The sequence below is a fragment of the Halichoeres trimaculatus genome, unplaced genomic scaffold (assembly GCF_033239565.1).
Source record: "Halichoeres trimaculatus isolate MK-OKI-2021-1 unplaced genomic scaffold, fHalTri1.1 fHalTri1_scaffold_2, whole genome shotgun sequence".
In the NCBI taxonomy this organism is placed as follows: domain Eukaryota; kingdom Metazoa; phylum Chordata; class Actinopteri; order Labriformes; family Labridae; genus Halichoeres; species Halichoeres trimaculatus.
The window spans coordinates 30,775,742-30,797,731 of NW_027437180.1; the positions used below are offsets into that span (position 1 = coordinate 30,775,742).

The following is a 21,990-nucleotide window of genomic DNA, read 5'->3' on the forward strand; positions in this document are numbered from 1 at the left end:
CTACTTCATGATATTGAGTATATATCACATGTTCAAATCCAACAATCAATTTCAATACATGAAGTTGCTAGACAGACAATTTTTTGTTTTGTTTTGTTTTTTTAAAGTCCCTGTAAAGTTAACAAATAGTTACAAAGTTTTAAACTAATTTTGTTGAAAAACAAAACAAAACAATTCTAATCTTCCAATTTTGCCTTTTTTGATCCAATGTTTCTGATTCAGACACCAAAAGGCTGATTTACATTCCAAATAGTTGTGGCCCCAAAAGAAGATCAATTAAGTTCTTAAAACACCCATTTATTCTCATGCTGCCACAACTATTTGGAGAGAATACTGATCAAAGAAATTTCCTCATGAACTCGCTTTGTTTCAGTCAAAAATGATCAAATCTCTTAACATTTCAGGAATAAACTTTCTTTTAGATGTGAAAAAGTACAGACTGAATCCATTCAGTGTCTGCTTGAGGAGTCTTTTTCTTCTTTTGAAATTGGGTAATATCTTTTAAACTATGCTTAAATAACACCGGTGTGTTCCAGGCTCCACATTGAGAAACCCCCCACCAGGAATACTCATAAGCAACTAATTTCCTAGTCCATTAAAATAAGACTTCAAATTTCAAATTAGCCTAAAGGTGAGGAAACACTCAGAAAACATTTAAAGCTGAGCACAATCTACATTTCATTGTGGAGAAAGCTGAAGAATACATTTTGACGATGTAATGAAAGAGACTCTTTTTGTCTTTAACAGCTGTTGTTACTACAATCACAGACCTATTCAGCTAAAAGTCACCAGTTAACAGGGTCACTTGTTAAACCCAAACACTGGCATGGCTGTGGAAAGCCCTGCGTCTTCCCACTCCAGCTTTAAATACACTATTCATAATTTGTATTACTGGCGAGGAATCTTTGGCTGATGAGCCAGGGTGACGAAGCTACATCGTTTGCTCATGTAAATCCCTAATCTGCATCTGCTGTTTCCAACTTCTTTTACCAATGACTGGTGGATGCTTGTTTTATTATTTCAGCACTTATAATCTCATTTGCTCTCAATGTGGCCAAATTTTATTTAAATCTTCCTCTTCTAAAAGGAGATTTTCTATAATCTAAAACACATGAAAGACCCTCTATGAAGATGAGGTAGTCTTCGCTCTTGGGGTTATCGTAAATGAAGCTTTTATGGCAGGTGATACCTCACTTTTGAACAAGATTAAGATGTTTTCACTCATAATTATGAGACGCAGGTTGACTTAGCAAAACTTTCTAATTCTTTTGTGATGTACATTTTTTTCTGGTACACATTCCAAAAGAGGTTTCACTTTGGTTTCAGCCTCTTTACAGAATTCCTTTGAACAAAGTGAAAACCAAGGTCTCACTGCAGGCAAGGTTAAAACACAGCTTCCTCTCTAAATCAAATGCTCTCTACTCTTTGTGTAAATGCGGACGCACCAACCTTTCACAATTATCTGTGCCACAGCCTCAATCACGCCCAGCGTCGACATGGCTACACATGTGTAATTGCTAGACTGGCGCACATCAGTCAGTTCTAGGACATTTCGGCCAATGGGCATGTCGTCCTCTGGCGTCAGGTCCTCTGGTCCCAGCATCCACTTCACATAGGGCATAGGGGAGCCCACTGCCACACAGGTGATGTTGACATTGCCCCCTGGCATGATCTCGCTGTCCGCAGGAGGGATGGAGAAGCGAGGGGGGACTCGGCGCACTGGACCAGGGAGGGAGGAAAAGTGAGGTGATCAGAAACTCGTGACTGTGTTTGTTCAGTAAAGTTCAGAGCAGTGGATAAAAATCAGGTTCTGTGTAGTTTTAAATGACTTTTTTGTTAGTTCTTTGAGCCTTGAGATGAAGTTTTTTTGGCATTCAAAAGGGACTGCAAACATTCAAACAGTCTTCTACATCACCACCAGGGTGCATGTGAAATCAACATGTTTTATTCATGATCTTTTTAGGTGTGCTCCATTAAATATTTCATGAACTGAAACACAAAAGATACCCACATTAAAAAAATAAAACTCACAGCACACACACTCATGCACTCGCAGGGAAAGAGGAGAAAAGAAGACGAATGCAGTGTACGGGATATCTCAAAGGAGTAAACTGTAAAGGCAGGTTTTAACCGTCAGTTCTGCACATAAAACGGCCCAGACACACAAACACAAATGGCAGTTTAATGGAAGAAAAGAAAAGAAAATGCTCGGGAGAGACTCAAAAAGAGCCACACAGTCATTACTGTACCAACCTTCTCGCAGCTCTGCAGAGGGAGGGAGGACAGAGCACGGCAGGAGGAGAAAGAAGAAGAGGAGGAGGAGGGGGATAAGAAAAAAGAGAGGAAAATACCAGAGAAGAGACAGGAGACACAGAGAGAAAACAAGTTAGACAAGAGAGCATGGCAAGGTGGCAACAGCGTGAGGGGGGAATCCAAAGAGAAGAAGAAGAAGGAAAAGGAGAAAATGAGAAGAGAGAAAACAGAGGCAGTAGATGGGCAGTGTGATGCTGAAAGCCTTCCTGTTTTTCAGCAGCCTCCTCTGACGGCTGTCTCCACAGACCTCCCGTCAAACAGTCACTGAGCAGCACTGCAATATTTTACTGGCCCTGCAAGCACTGTTAGACGCACATCACTGACTCGCCGCTGTTTGTGTGTCTATGTTGGCATGTGTGTGAGTGTGCGTGAGTGTGTGTGAGTGTGTGTGTGAGTTTGTATATTTAGTGTAGGACATGGATGTGAGGTTTCAGCGTTTATGTGTGTCTCAAATCCCTCCGAGCGATTTTGGACGAAGAAAAAGCATACTTCGCTGTTAAAGCCTTTATTTATTTATCTTTTTACTTTATTTATTTATTTCTCACCCGGGCAGACAACAGAGCAAAAGGCCACGGGAATAAAAACGTCTCGGAGATTCAAACATTTTGTGGGTTGAATGTGTTGGTATGTGTGTTGAAGGAGACACAGCCGGAGGAAAGGAGATGCCTGTCAGATTTTGTGGAGGAAACACAAGACTTAACCAGACAATGATTTGCTTTTTCTCTGAGGTCATAAGGCTAAGAGAGGAGGGCAGAGAGATTAACAGCCTGAGTGAAACATTTGGCCCAGCCTCTCCCGATGCTCTCATTTTGAAAACCCTTCCTGTTTTATAGCCCTACAGCACAGAGGTATAAAAACAGCATGTTTAATAGCGTCATATCGCATTAATATGATAAATACTCTTTCCTAGCAGAATATGCTAGGAAAGAGTAAAACTATGAATATCTTCTGGGAATACATTTTCGCAATCTGTAAATCCATTTTCATGGGGCTCCCTAAATCTACAGGCTCTAATGGGTTTTGACAGAACAGGCGGTTGTTTTCGTCCCCCTCTTACCTCGGACATAAAGGTTTGCTGGGGTGGAGTAGCGTGTCCCATCACTGTTGGTGGCAACACATTCATACTTCCCCTGGTCTGACTCCTCACTCATCTCTATCTGAAGGGCACCTGGGAAGATGGAAGGATGAAGAGACAGAGTAGAAGACAGAAAGAGGGAGATAGTAAGGGAGAAAGAGCAATTACATCACAGTGGAAGACGCTGAATAATTTGGTACAATCCATAAATACACAGAAGTAAACACAACATAGAAAATGGAAAGAGCTGCATAAAGGGTAAATGAACCTGAGGGAGTTTTCAACAAAACAAACTGAAGCCTGTATGTTGAACACAGGGCTAAAAAGGGCACCAAATCTATCGGGACATGAACAAGTTTCTACTATTGTCAGCAAGAATTTGTTTAAAACAAGAATCAGCTTCCTGATTTAGAAATGAGAGGAAAAGAAAAAAGCACAGACACAAAACCTACAAAAAGAGGAGAGTGTAGTCCTCATGCAAGCCAGAGACAAAGAAACCAAGCAGCTAAAAGTGTTGAGAAATCCAGTCACAAATCCAGTATTCTGAAAACTCTCTGCTGAAAGTTAAGATGCTGTTATGATCATGTTTTCAAGGATAAAATGCCCACGGCAATCAAACATCCCCAGCCCTTTCAGATCCACCAATGGGATCAGGAGTGTGATGTCACTTTTAAAAAAAACACACCCAGTAAGGAGGTAACAGACATCAACCGACCTCCATCAGGGTCAACAGATTTAAAAAACAAAAAAGGAACGACATACGCAAAGCCTCGGGAAGGGAACCGGCTCTTTCTCGCTCCCTGAAAACAGAAAAACGGTCAAAAAAAGTCAACCAGAGGTTTTAGATCTTTAAAGATGGTGTGGTAAGGCAAAAAAGCGCCCATAAAAACTTTATCAAAAAAGTGGTTGTTTGGGGCTTTTTATCGGTAATGAGAGAGAAGGAGAGAGTAATGGTAAAAAATCCATGAGGAAATGTGTGTGTGTGTGTGTGTGTGTGTGTGTGTGTGTCTGTGGGCCCATTTGTGTGTTCATGTGTGTTTTAGCACACTAATGTCTGCAAGTGTGTCTGAGTTATTGCCATCTGGACTTTTCAGGCTGAGCGAATAACAGCTGGGAGGGAAAGCAAAACTGGGACGTTTGATTGGGCAAATATAGACAAGATAGAGGGAGAGGTCGGGTCAAGTTTGGGTCAAGACCCTTTTGATAAAAATAACAATAAAAATAATAATAATTAGCCAAAAATGAAAAAAAAAATCCAGTTGAAATAATAACAAAAAGAAACAAAAGTAGACTTTAAACTTGGCAAGCTATAAATAATTACAGGTTGTAACAGGTCATGCTTTGGATGTAAACCAAACTGGATGTGAGAGCTAAATGAAGTTAAACTGATGGGCACAGAAAGGGATCACAAAATGATGAAGGAAGAAGCGATGGGTTTCTTTATCAAGTGGACGTAGAGGCTGAGATGGACAAATGAAAGGATGATCAGAAGATGAAAGACCAGGAGAGGGGAGGTGATTAAAAGTCATAGTATAATGAATTTGCTCAATTCCAATTCCCTCCTCTTGCACCTACTGCAGATCTGAAACAGCTGGATGAGTTAAACCAATATGGCAGAGTCCTGAGTCTTTTGGACTAAACCCACATTGATTAATCCACCCAGAGCCTTGTTTTTCCTTTTTTTCAGATCAGTCAGACAAGTAGGAACCAGGGGTTGAAAAGGAATCAGGCCACTGTGTCATGTTGGTCCTCCCAGCAGTCTTACCTCGTATGGGCGTGCCACCTGAGTGGGCAATGAATGCACGAGATTAGAGAAGGAGAAGAAGAAGAAAATGTTAGTACCACGGGAGGAGAAGCAGATCAGGGAGGGAGGTGTGGGGAGTAGGGGGAGGGGTTTGGGGGATAACTTGAAGGAGTAGAAGAATCAAATTAGAGAGAGAAAAAAGACTCAAATATAGATCCTTAGAGAGTAAGAAGGAGACAGAGAGGCATATAAGAAGAGGACAGAATAAATAAAGACAGAATAAGCCTGAGAAGAGCGGCAGATACTGGATAGACAGACAGAGAGAGGAAGAGAGTGACAGTGACAGAGCTTTAAGGAGAGGGGTTATTGATTTGACTTCATTGACTTGCAGCAGGGGCAGATGTGGCTGTAGGAGTAGGATAGTGTCTGCACTTCACTCATCTGGCTCTCTAAGAGCTGGGTCTCTAAGTACATTAAACTGCCCAGAGTCTTAATGCGCTCTCAGGCCAGGTGTAATCCTGCAAGTAATCTGGCGTGTAACTATATTTCCTGTTGTAAAGAGAAAAATCCACCCTTCAGCACTTGAACCCTGTTAAACAAATTGCATTGTGCTGAAATACTACTTTTATTGATTTTTTTTTGTGGTTGTATTTTCTTTTTATAAATCTCCCAGATAAATGGAAAAATTGACATCTAGTTGAAATGCTATCAGTGTGGCTGAAACAAAGTCTGACAGCAGGATATTTTGAAGTAACAGAAACATGAGCAGAAGATGTCAAGTTCGTCTCAGCCCCTCTGAGTAAACATTAAGTAAAGCGACCATTAAGACGTGAAGAGTCTGGGGTGAAAGAGGCAGAAGAGGCCTCGACAGAGAGCAGCCACCTTGGGAAAGGTTGACATAACTGTAATAAGGTGAGTTTACTGCTGCTGTATATGCTATCATTTGAGAAGCTGGAGGATTGAAAAGTAAAATGAAAATGTTTTGACTATTTAACAGTGATTATATTTTTTTCTACCTCTTTATTTCAAGTTTTCCTTTTTTTTACCACCTTAAAAAGCCCTTAAAATGCTTTTTTTTGCCACTTTTTACATATGTCATGCAATTGTGGTGTATTGTCTTTCATTTTTATAAAATCACAATGTTTTGTTTCTATCTATCTTTTTCTGCAGCTATGAGCTGTGCACTGACAAACGTCTAACTAGAGATAAAAAATTAGCTTTATAGCTTTTTCTGGCATATTTGCATGATTACCATGACGAAATGTGCATTAATATGCCCCGTCCCTTTAAAAAAAACAAATAAAAAAATGTTTCTATTGTTGTAAACTTTTTTGTAGAATAAAATAGAATGCACTTTATTAATCCCAGAAGGGAAATTCAGAAAAACTTGTAAACACTGGGCTTTAGCTAAAGCAATGCATGAAGTATTTATTGGAACCCCACCTTTATTAAGTCGGGAGCATTCAGCCTTACAGAGGAAAAACTTTCCAACTTGTAAACTGAGTCTATCTGAGAGGCACATGAATGTAGTATTAGCCTCTCCAACAGCAAATCTGCATTTATGTTTCTGACCAAGCGTTAAATACTCCCCATATGAAAGATTTGTGTTGAAACTTGCAAAAGAACCCAACAGATACATAAAGTTCATGGTAGAATAATACAAGGTCTCCTTATGATACAGAGACTTAAGTCTAAATCTCCTTTATTTGTAGCTGTGTTAGGACGTAACTTTATTTTTTAAAAGGACGGAATAAATGTGTGTAAATCTCCATATAATATCCACATATGTTACATCACTCATATAAATGAATAACTGTGTACAAATGAAAAAAGGGGAGTTTACATTTACATTGTGTCTCTCACTTAGGAGGTTGAAGAAGAATAACTGATATTGGAGTCAGACAAAGTCTGCTCCAAATGGGGTAACAAATTCATTCCACTTATTCCAGATGAGATCAATTTTGTCTTTCTGAATCCTTAGATTGTAGGTCAACTTCTCCATTTAAAAGATTTCTAGGATTATTTCGAACCACTCTTCTCTTGTAGGTGGTAGAGGATTGAGCCATTTTCAAGTGATGGACTTTTTGCTCGCTGCCAGGAGGGCCTGCAATAACTTTTTTTCACTCCTATCTTTTATGGAAACAATACTACCTAGATAAAATCCTTCAAAATTCAGTAGTATTTGAGTGTTAAATAGTTTTTCAAGTGTTTTGTGGATATCCTCCCAATACAAATTCAGTGTGGGGCAGCCCCAGAAGACATGAAAAGGATTTGCCACTCCTGACCCACACTGTCTCCAGCATGTTGGACTTGGGTTCTCATACTTTTCTTGATATGGGGTCTTAAAGTATCTCATAATATTTTTCCAACAATGCTTTCAGGACATAACTTTTACTGCCTTTCTGACAATTCTAGGTTACTGTGATCAAACACATGAGACACAAAACACCCAGAAATGTGTTAAGGTGCCAAAGATATCTGAGGTTAAGTGGATGTAAACAAAAGACGGTGACATTATCCTGCTTGTCTTTCACATCAAACATCAAATTGATAACAGGTGGATTTTTCCTAAACTGTGTATCTTTGCTGACCCTACCGTCACAGTGTTAAAAACAGCTGCCTTCACGACCACTTTACTGTTTCTACGCAGCAGCACTGGTTAAGGTATAGACATCTATAAGTCTGAAACCTTGTCAGCATTGATTTCCTCCTGTTTTCTCCACCAGAGGCATACTTAACAGTCATCTAGAGTTGATGGCTCATTGACTGGTAACTGAATACAGCGGAGTGGGGAGAGTAAGTGGGTGAGTGAATGGCAGATTGGGTGAGTGAGTGGGGGAGAGATTACGTTAAGTGAAGGAGTGGAGCAGAAAAGAGGTGAGTGTGAGGACAGAGATTTTGTACTTGTTTAGGTGTGGAAAGGCTGCAGGTGCACAGGTGAGGGTGAGGCCAGCTACCTCTAGGGTGAAAGATGTGTGTGTGTGAGTGTTTGTACATGTCTTTGCATGTCTATATGTGTGTGAGTGCGTATATATGTGTGTGTGTTTTGCCTGTGTGTCTGCAACAAATCATCTTTGTGTGTATCTGTTAGTTAGTAAAATGCATGCCATGCATTTTAATAACACCTCAACATTGTAAAGGTGAGCGGCAGCAGCAGCAGCAACAAGAGCAACATTAGTGAACAGTATGTACAGAAGTGGACAGTGAAGGTGTGGGCCTGGGAACAGAAGCACTTACCAAAGGACTCTGTGGTTAAAAAGATAAGAGAAAGAAACAGCATAGACATGGCATTACAATCAGACCACTGGTTACACACAGGAGTTGATTTAGTAGAAACAGCTTGAAAAAGCACTTGAGCTCCAAAAGAAGTCAAGGATACTGATTAACTAAACAGAGGTTTGTGTTTAAAAAAGTATTTTGTAGTCAGGATAAAAAAGGAACAGGTCTAACACAGCAAATTTAACAGTTTCAAGAGATAACAATTTTGTTGCTTTTATCTTTCTGTAAATTATGGGTCAACACGGGGAAATCTAAGCAGGGTTTTTAGGGTGAAGCAGAAGAATTAAAAGAAGGGACGATGCAATAGAAAAGCAAGAAAGTTTGGTTTCAGTCACGAGAAAGAGGTTACGGGTCCAAAGTTGGTCCCAGGAAGCAGGAAGAGGACTGAGGACACTACTGTGGCTATTTTAAAGCTGGTTGAGATGACATACAGGCTAGAAGGGAGAGTGATCTCTGAATGCATATGTCTATGTAATATTTCAGCTTCTTTTAGCAAATTTTAGAGAATGTCTTTTTTTACAGGTATTGAATACACTGTGGGTTCATTTTACAAAAAAAAATAAAATAAATAAAACTAGGTTATTTGATTGTTCAGTCACAGCAGTGAGCCGTCTTAAAGAGGACATTTCCTCACAGTACAAGCCACCATCACCTCGGTTTACCTTGAAATACTGCCAGTGGAGAATTTGAGCAGAGACATGTTGCGCATTGATGCGTGCCGTTAGAAATATTTAATAACGTCTTTACTTAGTAAAATCCTAAACCTTTCGGGATGGTGATTTGCACGGGAAGACCTCAGAGAGTTTTAAGGAAAAAAAGCAGAGAAAAAGTTGGGAGTTCACTGATTTAAGGTCTTAAAAAGTTGGAAAAGTTGGCAACCACACAGTTAACTTATACCACAGCAGCAGCAGCAGCAGCAGAGAGAGGGGGGCAGCTGAGAAACACAGCCAGAAACCACAGCAGGAGGAGCGCGGTACAGCAATAAGAAAAGGGGTGAACGAGGGCAAGAATAAGTGAAGCTCTCTAGAAACCGAAAATAATAATGGTTTCAGGGAGAGAAAGCAAAATGGGGATAAAAGGGAGTAGATATCGAAAGAGGGATAAAAGCAAAGTGGGAGGGGGGAAAACCTTAAAGTGAAATAAAAGCTGGGACTGAGCGGAGGGGAAAGAATGGAGGGATAAAAGCAATGTTTACCTGAGCGAAGCTGCTTGATCCGTCCGTTGTTATTGGATGTGTTGACTGGCAGGAAATCCTTGAACCAGGTGATTTCTGGGTCAGGGTTACCGCTAGCAGCACAAAGCATAGTGGCGGTCCGTGAACGCTCCACCACCTTCAGCTGGGGACCCATGTCTATGGTGGGGAACCCAGAGGGCAGCTGGTCCTCTGGAAAAATCAAACATAAAAAAGAATGAGGGCAGGACATCACACATCTCACACATCGCTAAGTCTAAAAATGTCTTCTGTACCTCATTTATGTCACACTTTGAATTATATCACCTCTAAAGTTTTGCAGGTTTGCGTTAGGTTGGGTTAAAGATGCTTTGAGGAGGATCTGCTTTAAATGCACTCCCTCGCCACCTTGTGGCCCGGAGACTCTGCACACTGTTGTAAATTACTTTAAGTGAGGCGTGTGTTTGTTTTAGACTTAAATGGAGATTGGATCGAAACAAATTTTCTTTGTTCAAGATAACTTTTTACTGGATGAACTGGACTGAAACGTGACATCAAGCAAACGTTGTATTAGCAGACTATATGTTAGCGACATTGGCAGCATAGTGCTCTGACGTATCTGTAGGCTAACATGACAACAATGCTGTCAGTTTGTAAGTAGTTTAGTAGCAGTTTATATTTAGCGCAGCTAGCAGTCCGGTGCTCTACAACAAGTCTGTAATGTGTAATGTTTGTAAATCCTGGTTAGCTGTGTCTTGCCAGTTATCTACACTGCAAAAACTGAAATCTTATCAAGTGTTTTTGTCTTATATTCAGTAGAAAATTCCTTTTTGGACTCAATATGAGCCAAATTCACATGACCAATCCAGAAAAATGTCTTGTTAAAAATTATTTAAGGACAAAAATGAGGTCTGAATTGCTCTTAACCAGTAAAAAAATCTGCCAATGGAACAAGAGAAAAGTTACTTGTATCAAGACATTATTCTAGTCTCAAGGAAATTTTCAAGCAATTTTTTCTTGTTCCACTGGTAGATTTTTTTACTGGTTACAAGCGATTCAAACCTCATTTTTGTACTCTGATAACTTGAAACAAGACATTTTTCTGGATTGATAAGTTGAAAGTGGCTCATATTGAGTATAATAAGACGATTTTTACTTAAAAAAAGACAAAAATACTTGGTAAGATTTCAGTTTTTTGCAGTGTACCAAGTAGAGCTAAAATAACCTCACTCTCATTTTATTGATAGACTCTCAAGTTTGAACAGACCACTGCAGAATAACTGCTGACTGTGGGTTGGATGAACATTATCACAAACAGCTTAGCCCCTGTGTTATAGTTATATAGAATGATATAGCCCGAGCTAAAGGCTAATTAACCTTTAGCCTTTTTAGAAGAGAAAAACAAAGATCTCTGTGTTTTATCTCGACTCACTACTAAACTTTGTCAGCTGAAGCTAAGAAGGAGCAATTTAAAATAACCTGTAACCAGAAATACTGGCACTGATAATCTCATTTTGAAGTGTCGATTACAATCAGGCATATATCTAGAAGGGAGACTTTTTAAAGATCACTTTCAAACTTCTCACAGCCTTTTTAAGCTTACCGTTGTACAACTACCACTACTTGTTGAGCAAATGTATTTCAACCATGTGGGCAGCACTTCAAAGGCTCCACTGTGGCTTGATTGTGACAAAGTTTGCTTTAGTTCTTAAAGCTGATGAAGTCAGAAGGGATGTGTGCAGGATTTAAAAATACCCAAAACATGGTTATTCTTAGTAATACAAAGACTGCAGAAGAATGCTAAACCATCCTATTCCTGTATGTATTTTCCTTGTATTTCAAACGCAGATTGAGTCACCCGTTTTCTGGGAAAAGCCAGAGGATAAACCTAATGCAGCATAATACAACCATCACCAGCTGACATCATTTCATTTAAATTTTTGATCTAAAAAAAATAAAGGATTAATTTGACAGCATACAAATGTTTGAGTTAAACCAGATTGCAATCACAATATTCAATTAAAAATCATTTTTTAAAGTCAATAAAAAGGTTGACAATTTTTGTCTTTTTGAACAGGTTGAACTCAAAGGCAGATTTAACCCTTAGTTCAAGGAAAGAGCTGGTTTATTTCACTGCATCACAGTTAGCTCAGTGTAATATTAAACTGTAACATCAGTGCATGATATTGCAGAGCAGAAGCACTCTCTGTTGGGATTCACTGACGTTCTCTAATAGTCATTTCACTTTAAAACCAAAGGACACCCACACACAAGAGGATTATTAGGAATTGCCTCATCTGCGGGCCAAACTAGGACAGCATCTTGATGGAAATATTACAATATTCAGGTTTGTCCTTTGGGGAATTTTACACAAAGCTGCATTCATGATATACGTCAGAGCCGGATCACCTGTCATAGAAAAAAAAAAAATCTTACTAATTCTTCATATCATTAGTGTAAACAGATTGTCTTCTTTTTTATGTGATTGTTTTTGAGTAGCTTGAATTCTTTGTACTACTTTTTGGACAGCATTCCCCAGTGAGAAGTTAAGCTATGCTCCAAGCAATCAGCCCATCCTCTTCTGCGATTATCATAACCCTATCTTTGAGATTGACAGGGCAGAGAGTTCAGCAGGCTCCACACGCAGTGAATGTCAAAACAGAGCAAACCAAATGGTATTTAGGTCACTAACAACTAGGCTGGAACCTTTTTCCGAATAAATATTTGGTGAGTGGGGTGTTACAAGCCTTGTAAAAGTTGCTATGCATACAAGTACAGTTTCTGTTGACTGCAAAATGATTGGTTCCTCCTCCACTCTTTAGCAAAATGCAAATAAATATGCATCTCAGATATAGCTACTCCTTTATTTCTCTGTCACCCCCTGAGTCTTGTTTTAAAAGAAGTAAAAAATGTGTCTCTTACTTAGAGAGACATGTTTTAAGCACTGATTCGACACCAACACAGCTGAGTCATCAGTCTTATATGGAAAGATCTTAAAGAAAGCTGGCTGTTTGAATGTTACAGTCAAATTTGGATTCAATTTAGACTCAAAATATGTTTCACATCAGACCCAGCCTACAGGCTAGATTGCTGAAGAATTCAATAGTGAGGTCAAGTGGAATAAGTGACATTTCATTCCACCTGACAAACCACCTCACTGCTTCTCTGTGAATGAGAATCAATTGAAAATCAAATACGGTTTATTCTGCTTGGAATCAGAGGCAGGTGAACTACGCTTTTGTCAAGCTCAGTCTATTGAACATAACCCTCTCTGGAAGCTCCAATAAAGACATATCCATTGAGAACTGCAGTCTTTTGGAAAGAATATAAAGATATACAAGGCAGTAAAATCAATATAAAAAGCTGTTCCACAGTGGAAAATTGACTTTATACAACTAAAGTGGGAGCTCTTGGGAAGAGGAGAGGATGATGATTGAAAGAAAGCAGGAAATCAAAGACTCTTTGACTCATTCAAAATGAACCCAAACAAAAAAGAGGATAAAAAACACAAATTCTAACTTTATTCCTGTTTGCACTTTGAGCCTGCAAGTTAAAATGTCAGGTTCGTGAGTCATTTATAATGAAGGAGATAAAGATAGACATGGTGAAAAGAAATGCTGGATGAGAAAGGGGCTTGTGTTCCTGCAAGTGTCAAAATTTAAATCTAGATCCACGTCTAAACCTAAATCCATATCTATCTTTCTATCCATCTATAAATATATAAAAACATCTTTTTGGTTGACATGATCCCTGTCAGCCACACAGAGTCTCATTAACGGGAAATCCTAGCGCTGTGCAATGCCAAGGAGATGCTAATTCTGGTACCAGTCCATCGAACCATAGCCGCTGGCTCACGAGACACTAGCTCTGGCAAGTCCGTGTGTGGCCTTTTAACAGCTCTGGTTTCAATCAATCACAACGCCTTACAAATGGAAACACGGACATAATAAACCCAGAGAACATGATGAGAAAGTGTTGGTGTGTGTGGATGTGTCTGCCTGGATGGAGGTGGCGAAAAAAGTTGACAACAGAAAAAAATGATGAAAGACAGATTATAGAGTAGAATAGAGACAAAGAGAGAGTGTCATAAAGGAAACAGAGACAGAAAATGGAGGGAGCGAAAGAAAAACAGACAGAAAGGGAACGAGAGCACAAGGGACCCATACAGCATAACAATCCAGATTCTCTCTGCTTTCATTATGCAAACGCTTACTTCAAAGCCAGCCCCTCGTAGGCAGGAATAATGCATTCTATTTCATCTACCTGGGGTGGGACACTGCGCTGAACACTGAGGACGCACAGTTAGAAAGCTACTCTGTGAGACCGGGGATCTCTCTAACTCTCTGCCCCTGCATGTGTGCACTGAAACAAAGTTCCAGATGCAGTGTGTGGAGAAAAAGTTGTACATCACGACTGCTTTAATATCGGTCTAAATGGCTCATTCATCTTTTTCCACACATGCGCTTTTTGCAGGGAGTGAACTTTTTCATGGTCCAAACAGTTGAAACCAGAAGTTTACATACACTATATAAAAAGGGCACACAACCTTTGTTTCTCACCATCTAACATTAAATCAGATTCAAAATTTCCTGTTTCTGGTCAATTAGAGTTACTAAAATTATTTCTATTTGCCAAATACCAGAATAACGAGAAAGAATTTTTTAGACAATTTTCATTACTTTCTTGAGAGTCAGAAGTTTAGATACACCAAGAATACTTTGCCTTTAAACCTGGGATTTCAAACTCGTGCCATAGAAGGCCAAGAGGGTGCAGGTTTTCTTTCCAACAAAAAAACTCCACCAGCTGATTTCACTGATTAGTCCCTGCTCTCAGCTTGAATGTGAGACAATCAGTGAAATCAGCTGGTGGAGTTTTTGGTTGGAAAGAAACCCTGCAGCCTCTTGGCCCTCCATGGCACGAGTTTGAGATCCCTGCTTTAAACAATTTGGGAAAGCCCAGATGATGATGTCATCTCTTTGGAAGCCTCTGATAGGTTTACTGACAACATTTGAGTTAATCAGAGGCTCACCTGTAGATTTATTTTAAGGCATACCTGTAAAAACACTGCTTCTCTGTGTAACATCAGGGGAAAATGAAAATAAATCAGCCAAGATATCAGGAAGAGAATTGCTGACTTGCACAAGTCTGATTTATTCTTGGGTGCCATTTCCAAGCCACTCTCCCAGGAAGAAGCCATTACTCCAAAAGAAACATAAAAAAGCCAGATTACAGTTTGCAGATGCACACAGGGACAAGGACCTTAGTTTTTAGAGACATTTGGAGGAAAAAAGGGGGAAGCTTGCAAGCTTTAGTACACCATCTCATCTGTGAAATATCGGGGTGGCTGCATCATGTTGTGGGGTTGTTTTGCCGCAGGAGGGACTGGTGCACTTCACAAATTAGATGGCATCATGGGGAAAGAACATTGTGTGGAAATACTGAGCAACATCTGAAGACATTAGCCAAGAAGATAAAACTTGGGTGAAAATGGGTTTTCCAAATGGACAATGACTGGTTACAAAGTGGCTTAAGGGTAACAAAGTTAATGTTTTGGGGTAGCCATCACAAAGCACTGATCTCAATCCTAGTGAAAATTTATGGGGAGAGCTGAAAAGGCACGTGCGAGCAAGGCAGCTTACAAACTTGGCTCAGTTACACCAGTTTTGTCGGGAGGAATGGGCTGAAATTCCTGCAAACTAAGGTGAGAAGCTTGTGATGGCATATCTGAATCATGTGACCCATGTCATACAGTTTAAAGGCAATGCTACCAAATACTAATGAAATTATGTAAGCTTCTGACTCTCGAGGAAGTGATAAAAATTGTCTAAAAAAATTATCTCTCTCATTATTCTGGCATTCAGCAAATAGAAATAACTTTGGTACTCCTAATTTGTCCAAAAACAGCAAAAATTTCATCTGATTTAAGGTGAGAAAAATAAGGTTAGGAACTTTTTTATATAGTGTATGTAAACTTCTGGTTTCTACCGTAAGTATTGAAGAGATTAAGTTACGAGTTTTGAGTTATTAGGGCTGACTTGACAGGCAGGTACACACTGTAGCTGTAAGTGAGGAAGCTAAAGGCCTGCCCCAACTCCTCCTAACTGCCTCAAGTTAGGTCATCAAAAGTTAGGTTGAATAAGCCTTACCAATGTGTGCCTGCAACACAGCAAATTGCCAATTATAGCTTTGGATTTTGGGGTGATTCTTGGGGCGGCAGTTCAGATTTCAGTGGGCGCCAAGCCACCCCCATGCAGTCATCCTTAGAAAATTACCAGTCTTGTGTTGAATCATCGTTTAAAACAGCTACAGCCCAGTGCTAATGCAGATTGGTACTGGGAAATAAAATCAGGTATCGAAATGTCTCTGGTTTGAGGAATCAGTGAACACACACATGCATTTAACCAGCTCCCCATCATCCAACAAAAGGACAAGTGTAAGCAACACCTAAGTGTTGGGACAAAGATGCCAGAGTGTGTGTATGTGCCTGTTTGTTTTTGTGTGTGAGTGCTGCTGAAGCAGTTAAGTAGCCCCTGAGGTCAGAGCAGATGTGTAACCCTACACTCGGCGTGTTGACGAAGCCTTCCACACATCCCACGGTGCCATTTGGATGTGCTCTCTCCTCAGCGTTGTTTCCACTGTGAGAGATCCAGATAATTTCACAGCTCATAGAAAAGCCCGCTCCCACAATCATGGGAAATGACTGTGTGAACACTGAATTCTCTATATAAGACCCAAAAAGAAATTCACATACACGCACACACTTGCTCACAGTCTCACACACATACACACATACACACACACACACACACACACACACACACACACACACACACACACACACACACACACACACACACACACACACACACACACACACACACACACACTGCTTGCTGGGTTTGTCATCTGTGAATCTGGAAAGACTGCAAATCAAGTCTGGTCTTACAATCCAGGGGAACTAAAGCATGAAGCTGGCTGCTGAATCAGAAGCCCAAGAGTAATATCTGTACAGACCTGTTTGTGTCATTCACCACTGACTCAGGGGATACACATCATAAGTCACAGATGCAATAAAATTAACACCTTTAAAATATATTGCAGTGCAATGAAATGGCTATACTTTACATGCAATGTTATCGGTTGAATCCGTGTCAAGAAAGTGTTGATTTGGCTCTTGTCTGGTTCGTGAGGCAACAGCTGGTTTTGTTTCTGCTTCAGTGAGTGATGACAGGTAGGAATATACAGCTTTGACTAACTCTAAAATCTATCACAGCACAACACTGTTATTTTTGTCCATGGTGAAAGGTTATTTTTCCTCAAGCCATTCATTTTTTTCTTTATGAGGAGTACTGCCTTATGGTCTTTGAACCACTGCACCATAGAGAAACACCATGACTGTGGTTGATATTTGCTCAGTTCTTCTAGAATTCTAAACTTTTTCAGCCACAATCCAAAACTAGAAAAGCACTCAGAGAGCACAGACCTCCGCCAAGCATATTGTGATTCTCACACAACACTTTAGTCCTACTTTAATGTTATACTCCATTTTAGCAGACTGTCTGCTACAATTTGGTGTTAGTTGCAGGTTTTTACAATATTTTATGAAAATTATGATGACCCAGTACATATTTCATATTCCGGATCTTAGAATCCAGAATGTTACCAGGATCTAGATCATACTTCAACATCTGTCACAAATTATGGTGACCTTGTCTTGTATTGTTTTGCAAAGCAGTCTAACCATTTATGGTGGAGTTATATACACATATGGTGAAAATGGCTCTATCTCACAATGATAATGAATCCTTTAAAAAAATCCTGTATCCAGACGGTGTTCTAGATCCCCTCTAAAATTTAAACACACCTGTCTTATCTCATTTTGAACATTTCCTGAAAATTTCATCAAGATCCGTTACTTTTTGAGTTATGTTGTTCACAGACAACCAAAAAAACAGACAAACTCTCTCAAAAACATAACCTCCTTGGCGGGGGTAAAAATCAGGGTACTAAAGACCAGTGACCCCTCTACTATGAGAGTACATGAATTAGCAAATCCAAAACCTGATAAAAATGAATAAAACTAAAATAAAAGTTGGCAGATTGGTTGAGAGTTTGACAATCTATATCAGGGGTGCCCAAATTCTTTTCAGTGAAGGGCCAGAAACAAATCTGGGTAGAGGGCCGTGGGACAGAACTAAACAATCATGTTGCAGTGCATGATATTAAAAATAAATTCTCATACCAGTAATTTTGAAACAAAAACACTTTTTTCCTTGTATTACACAGTATGAAACTATTGAACATACAAATGGCACAAATATTAGGCCTATGTCTTTAAAGACATTAAGCGCAATATAACCTAAACAACATAGGACACACCATGCTCCTATAAACATAAATAGTGCATGTTCAATCCTTTTAAAATGAGGAATAGTAATGAAACTGGACACCTGCTTTATTTTTTTCCCTACAAATGACTAATATATCTACATTCATATACTTTAATTTAAAATATATATGTAATAAAAATTCAAATATGGGAAGTGGGCCGAGAAAATCGCTTGCGGGCCCCAAATTGGACAGCCTTGATCTACGTGAATATATAGGGGTCTTTTTAAATGAATCTCCCGCCACTGATACATTAGTTATCTCGGTGTAATCACCTTGGGGATCATGTGGCAACAGAAAAATGTGGAAAACAGAAAAATCAAATCCTTTTTCTATCATTGTAAAAAAATTAACCCCTTTTTTATCCACATTTTACAATACTAGATGAAATGTCAAATTGAAAATGCTTTTTGATTTTCAAAGAAATAGTGCAGCCCCTCCACTCACAATTTTGTGTTTTGGTCCCATCTCCACTTTGGAGCCCACTATAACATCCACCAAGAATTTATCTTTAAAGTTACATAAAAGATAATCTCTGACCACAATTAAAGCTTCAAAGTGTTTTGAGATCTTCATAAATCTAAGATTCTTTTTCTTGATAATATGCAGCCAACTGTGCAACTTTCACAGTAGCACCAGACTTAATTTACTCTCTCTCAACTTCATTATTATTTCAGCCTTTCACAATCACAGCCATTTACTGTAATCCAAGATTTCAATTAGCCTGCTACTAATCCTCAGTAATTAAGCCGGCTGACCTTAACACCGGATCCCTCCTGTCAGACAGTCGGTCAGTCAGTAAGTCACTGGAGCTATGTCTGCACAGAGCCAGGGGAGACACATGACTGACATCCCTTTGTGTGTGTGCGTGCGTGCGTGTATGAAGCTATGTGTGTGTACACATGCGTGAGGGTGTGTGTATTTTGTATCTGACATTTGGACTGTCAGTCTATCAGGGGCTATTAGCAGCTCCCAGGTGGTCTCTTATTCATCCATAACACAATGGCTCCGCGGAGGAGTGGAAAGAGGCTAATCACTACATAAAGACCGTCTTAGATTGAGGATATATTTGTGTGTAGAAGTGTGCCTGTATGTGTGTTGGCATGTGTGCGTGCATGAGTGGCTATGCTCTCGATAAAGATAAAAGATTAGACACAAGCAGATAGCTTCCATCAAGGGAGGCAGAACAAATCAAAAATAGATACAGAGGCTCATAAGCAGGAGCACATACACAAGTTCACGCGCAACTGAGCATGCACACTAACAGACACACACACGCAGACAAAGACAACCACGTGAGACAGGGAAAAATTCTGGATGGATGGAGCGGAACAGCACAGAAGATGCAAAGAGTGGTCTGATGTGAATAATTTAGAGGTTGCTGTGTGTTGGACCGAAGAGCATATGGAGGTGGGGGTGGGGGGGTGCAAAAAGATGGGAAAGGGAAGAAAGTAAGAAAGAATGAACTTTGAAAAAAAAGCCCAGACCAGACAGAAAGAGACGAGACGGGAGTGCAGAGGAAGAACTATAGACTCTATTATTATCTCACAGAGACGAGCGGTAAATAGAGGGAGAATGAGATGGAGAGACAAAGAGAGATGTGGTACAAAAGGCTGCTCATCCTTTCCCCACGAGCATGTAAAGGCAGGCGATGTGATTATCCACACTTGAGCAGTTTCACTCACTAAGACACTCCTGAGCTTCAAACTACCGGTACATAATGTTCTCCTAATGGACTCCACTAACACTAACATCACTATCTGCATTAATGGACTCCAGCTAACACTAACAAAACCATCCAACACAGACAATCCAGGCTCCTACTCACATGTACGTACAGACACTCACCGGCCACTTTATTAGGTATACCTGCCCAACTACTCATTAACACAAATTTCTAATCAGCTAATCACATGGCAGCACATACACATGGTCAAGATGATCTGCTGCAGTTCAAACCGAGCATCATCGAGTGACTTTGTTGTTGGTGCCAGACGGGCTGGTCTGAGTATTTCAGAAACTGCTGATCTACTGGGATTTTAACCCACAACCATCTCCAGGGTTTACAGAGAATGGTCCTAAAAAGAGAAAATATCCAGGGAGCAGCAGTTCTGTGGGGCAAAATGCCTTGTTAATGCCAGAGGTCAAAGGAGAATGGACAGACTGGTTCGAGCTGATAGAAAGGCAACAGTAACTCAAATTTAACATGTTACAACCGAGGTCTGCAGAAGAGCATCTCTGAACGCTCAACACGTCCAACCTTGAGGTAGATGGGCTACAGCAGCAGAAGACCACACCGGGTGACCCTCCTGTCAGCTAGGAACAGGAAACTGGGGCTACAATTCACACAGGCTCACCAAAATTGGACAATAGAAGATTGGAAAAACGTTGCCTGGTCTGATGAGTCTGGATTTCTGCTGCAACATTTGAATGGTAGGGTCAGAATTTGGTGCCAACAACATGACAGCATGGATCCATCCTGCCTTGTATCAATGATTCAGGGTAGTGCTGGTGGTGTGATGGTGTGGGGGATATTTTCTTAGCACACTTTGGGCCCCTTAGTACCAACTGAGCATGGTTTAAAGTCCACAGCCTACCTAAGTATTGTTGCTGGCCATGTCCATCCCTTTATGACCCCATGTACCCATTCTCTGATGGCTACTTCCAGCAGGATAACGCTCCATGTCATAAAGCTGGAATCATCTCAGACTGGTTTCTCTAACATGACAATGGGTTAACTGTACTCAAATGTCCTCCACAGTCCCCAGATCTCAATCCAATAGAGCACCTTTGGGATGTGGTGGAACGGGAGATTCTCATCATGGATGTTCAGCAAACAAATCTGCAGCAACTGTGTGATGCTATCACGCCAATATGCACTAAACTCTCTAAGGAATGTTTCTAGTACCTTGTTGAATCTATGCCATGAAGGATTAAGGCAGTTCTCAAGTCAAAAGGGGGTCCAACCTGGTACCAGCAAGGTGTATCTAACAAAGTGGCTGGTGAGTGATATCTACTTCAGTGGATGTATTCTTCAGATCTCAAATGTTCCTGCAAAGGTTAAACGAAGGCTTTTTCTTCTCTGATTGTGACTTGTGTCAAAATGTTATGATTTTTATTCTCTTCACAGTTGCATTGGGTAGCAGTTTGGAAACACAGCTTGCTTTTTTTTCCAGATACTGACCTCGTAGCACACTTAGTCTGGTGGAGGCAGTGATCTCTCCTGCAGAGTTGGAGGCGTGACATTCGTATATAGCCTCATCTCTGGGGGTCCTAAGCGGCTGGATCCTCAGGACCGAGCCGGACCCATCGTCAAACTCTATGACCTGTGCAAAGACATTAAAGAAGGTATAATCAATATCACAGCACAAAAAATGTGAATTGGAAGGTTTTATTGTGAATAAAGAAGCCAACCATTCCCCATCTGTCTGCTTTTTGAAGAGCTTTATCTTGTCTTTCAGCCTTTTGTTTGGGTTTTATGGTCCAAAGCGTAAAACTGTTTTGAATCACTTGAACAATTTTTATCTACCCTTTTTAGCCTTAGAAGTTCTTTTATTTCTAAATTGTGCAAGACTAATTCATGAATTTGTAAACTTGTCGGGGCAAGATTGTTACCCCATTATCTGGTGGAGAGCTAAACCAGAGCTACAGTTTAATGATAACTATAGGTAAACAATACTTATATTGAGGCCTATTTTGTAGGTCACACAGTGCACAAAGTTTAGAAAACCTCATCAGATTCATCAAACTTTAAAAATTACTCTCAGCCAATAAAGTATCAGTACAAACGTTTGTTTGAATATTCAGCTCAGGACTCAACCATAAAAAAAACTCTTTTTGGATGGGCTCTATTTCTTGTATTTTCTGAGGGAAGCTAAGGTGATGGAGGCAGGGAAGTATAAACACACAAATCCTGTTTAATCCTTTGCCACAAGGCATGCCTGGATCCACAGCCGAGGATCAATCATGACACACATGAAAATCAATTTCAGGTTACACCAGAGAAGCAGTTTGTTGTCA

The 21,990-nt window shown here is 40.1% G+C and overlaps 1 protein-coding gene across 21 annotated transcripts in view; it reads right to left on the bottom strand.

Moving 5' to 3' along the window:
* The window catches only part of ptprdb (protein tyrosine phosphatase receptor type Db), a 185,919-nt gene that overhangs the window by 42,352 nt on the left and 121,577 nt on the right, over positions 1 to 21,990 (bottom strand). For 12 of the 21 annotated variants that reach the window (XM_074687474.1, XM_074687449.1, XM_074687535.1 and 9 more), the window contains 6 exons: positions 21,155 to 21,296; positions 9,607 to 9,795; positions 5,154 to 5,171; positions 3,371 to 3,481; positions 2,254 to 2,265; positions 1,450 to 1,719 (listed from right to left, as the gene is read on the bottom strand). In XM_074687474.1, coding sequence (XP_074543575.1) covers positions 1,450 to 1,719; positions 2,254 to 2,265; positions 3,371 to 3,481; positions 5,154 to 5,171; positions 9,607 to 9,795; positions 21,155 to 21,296 — 742 coding nt within the window. Of the gene's footprint in view, positions 1 to 1,449; positions 1,720 to 2,253; positions 2,266 to 3,370; positions 3,482 to 5,153; positions 5,172 to 8,369; positions 8,434 to 9,606; positions 9,796 to 21,154; positions 21,297 to 21,990 lie in introns of those variants that run through there. The other 9 variants (XM_074687490.1, XM_074687600.1, XM_074687609.1 and 6 more) reach the window with 4 other exon arrangements.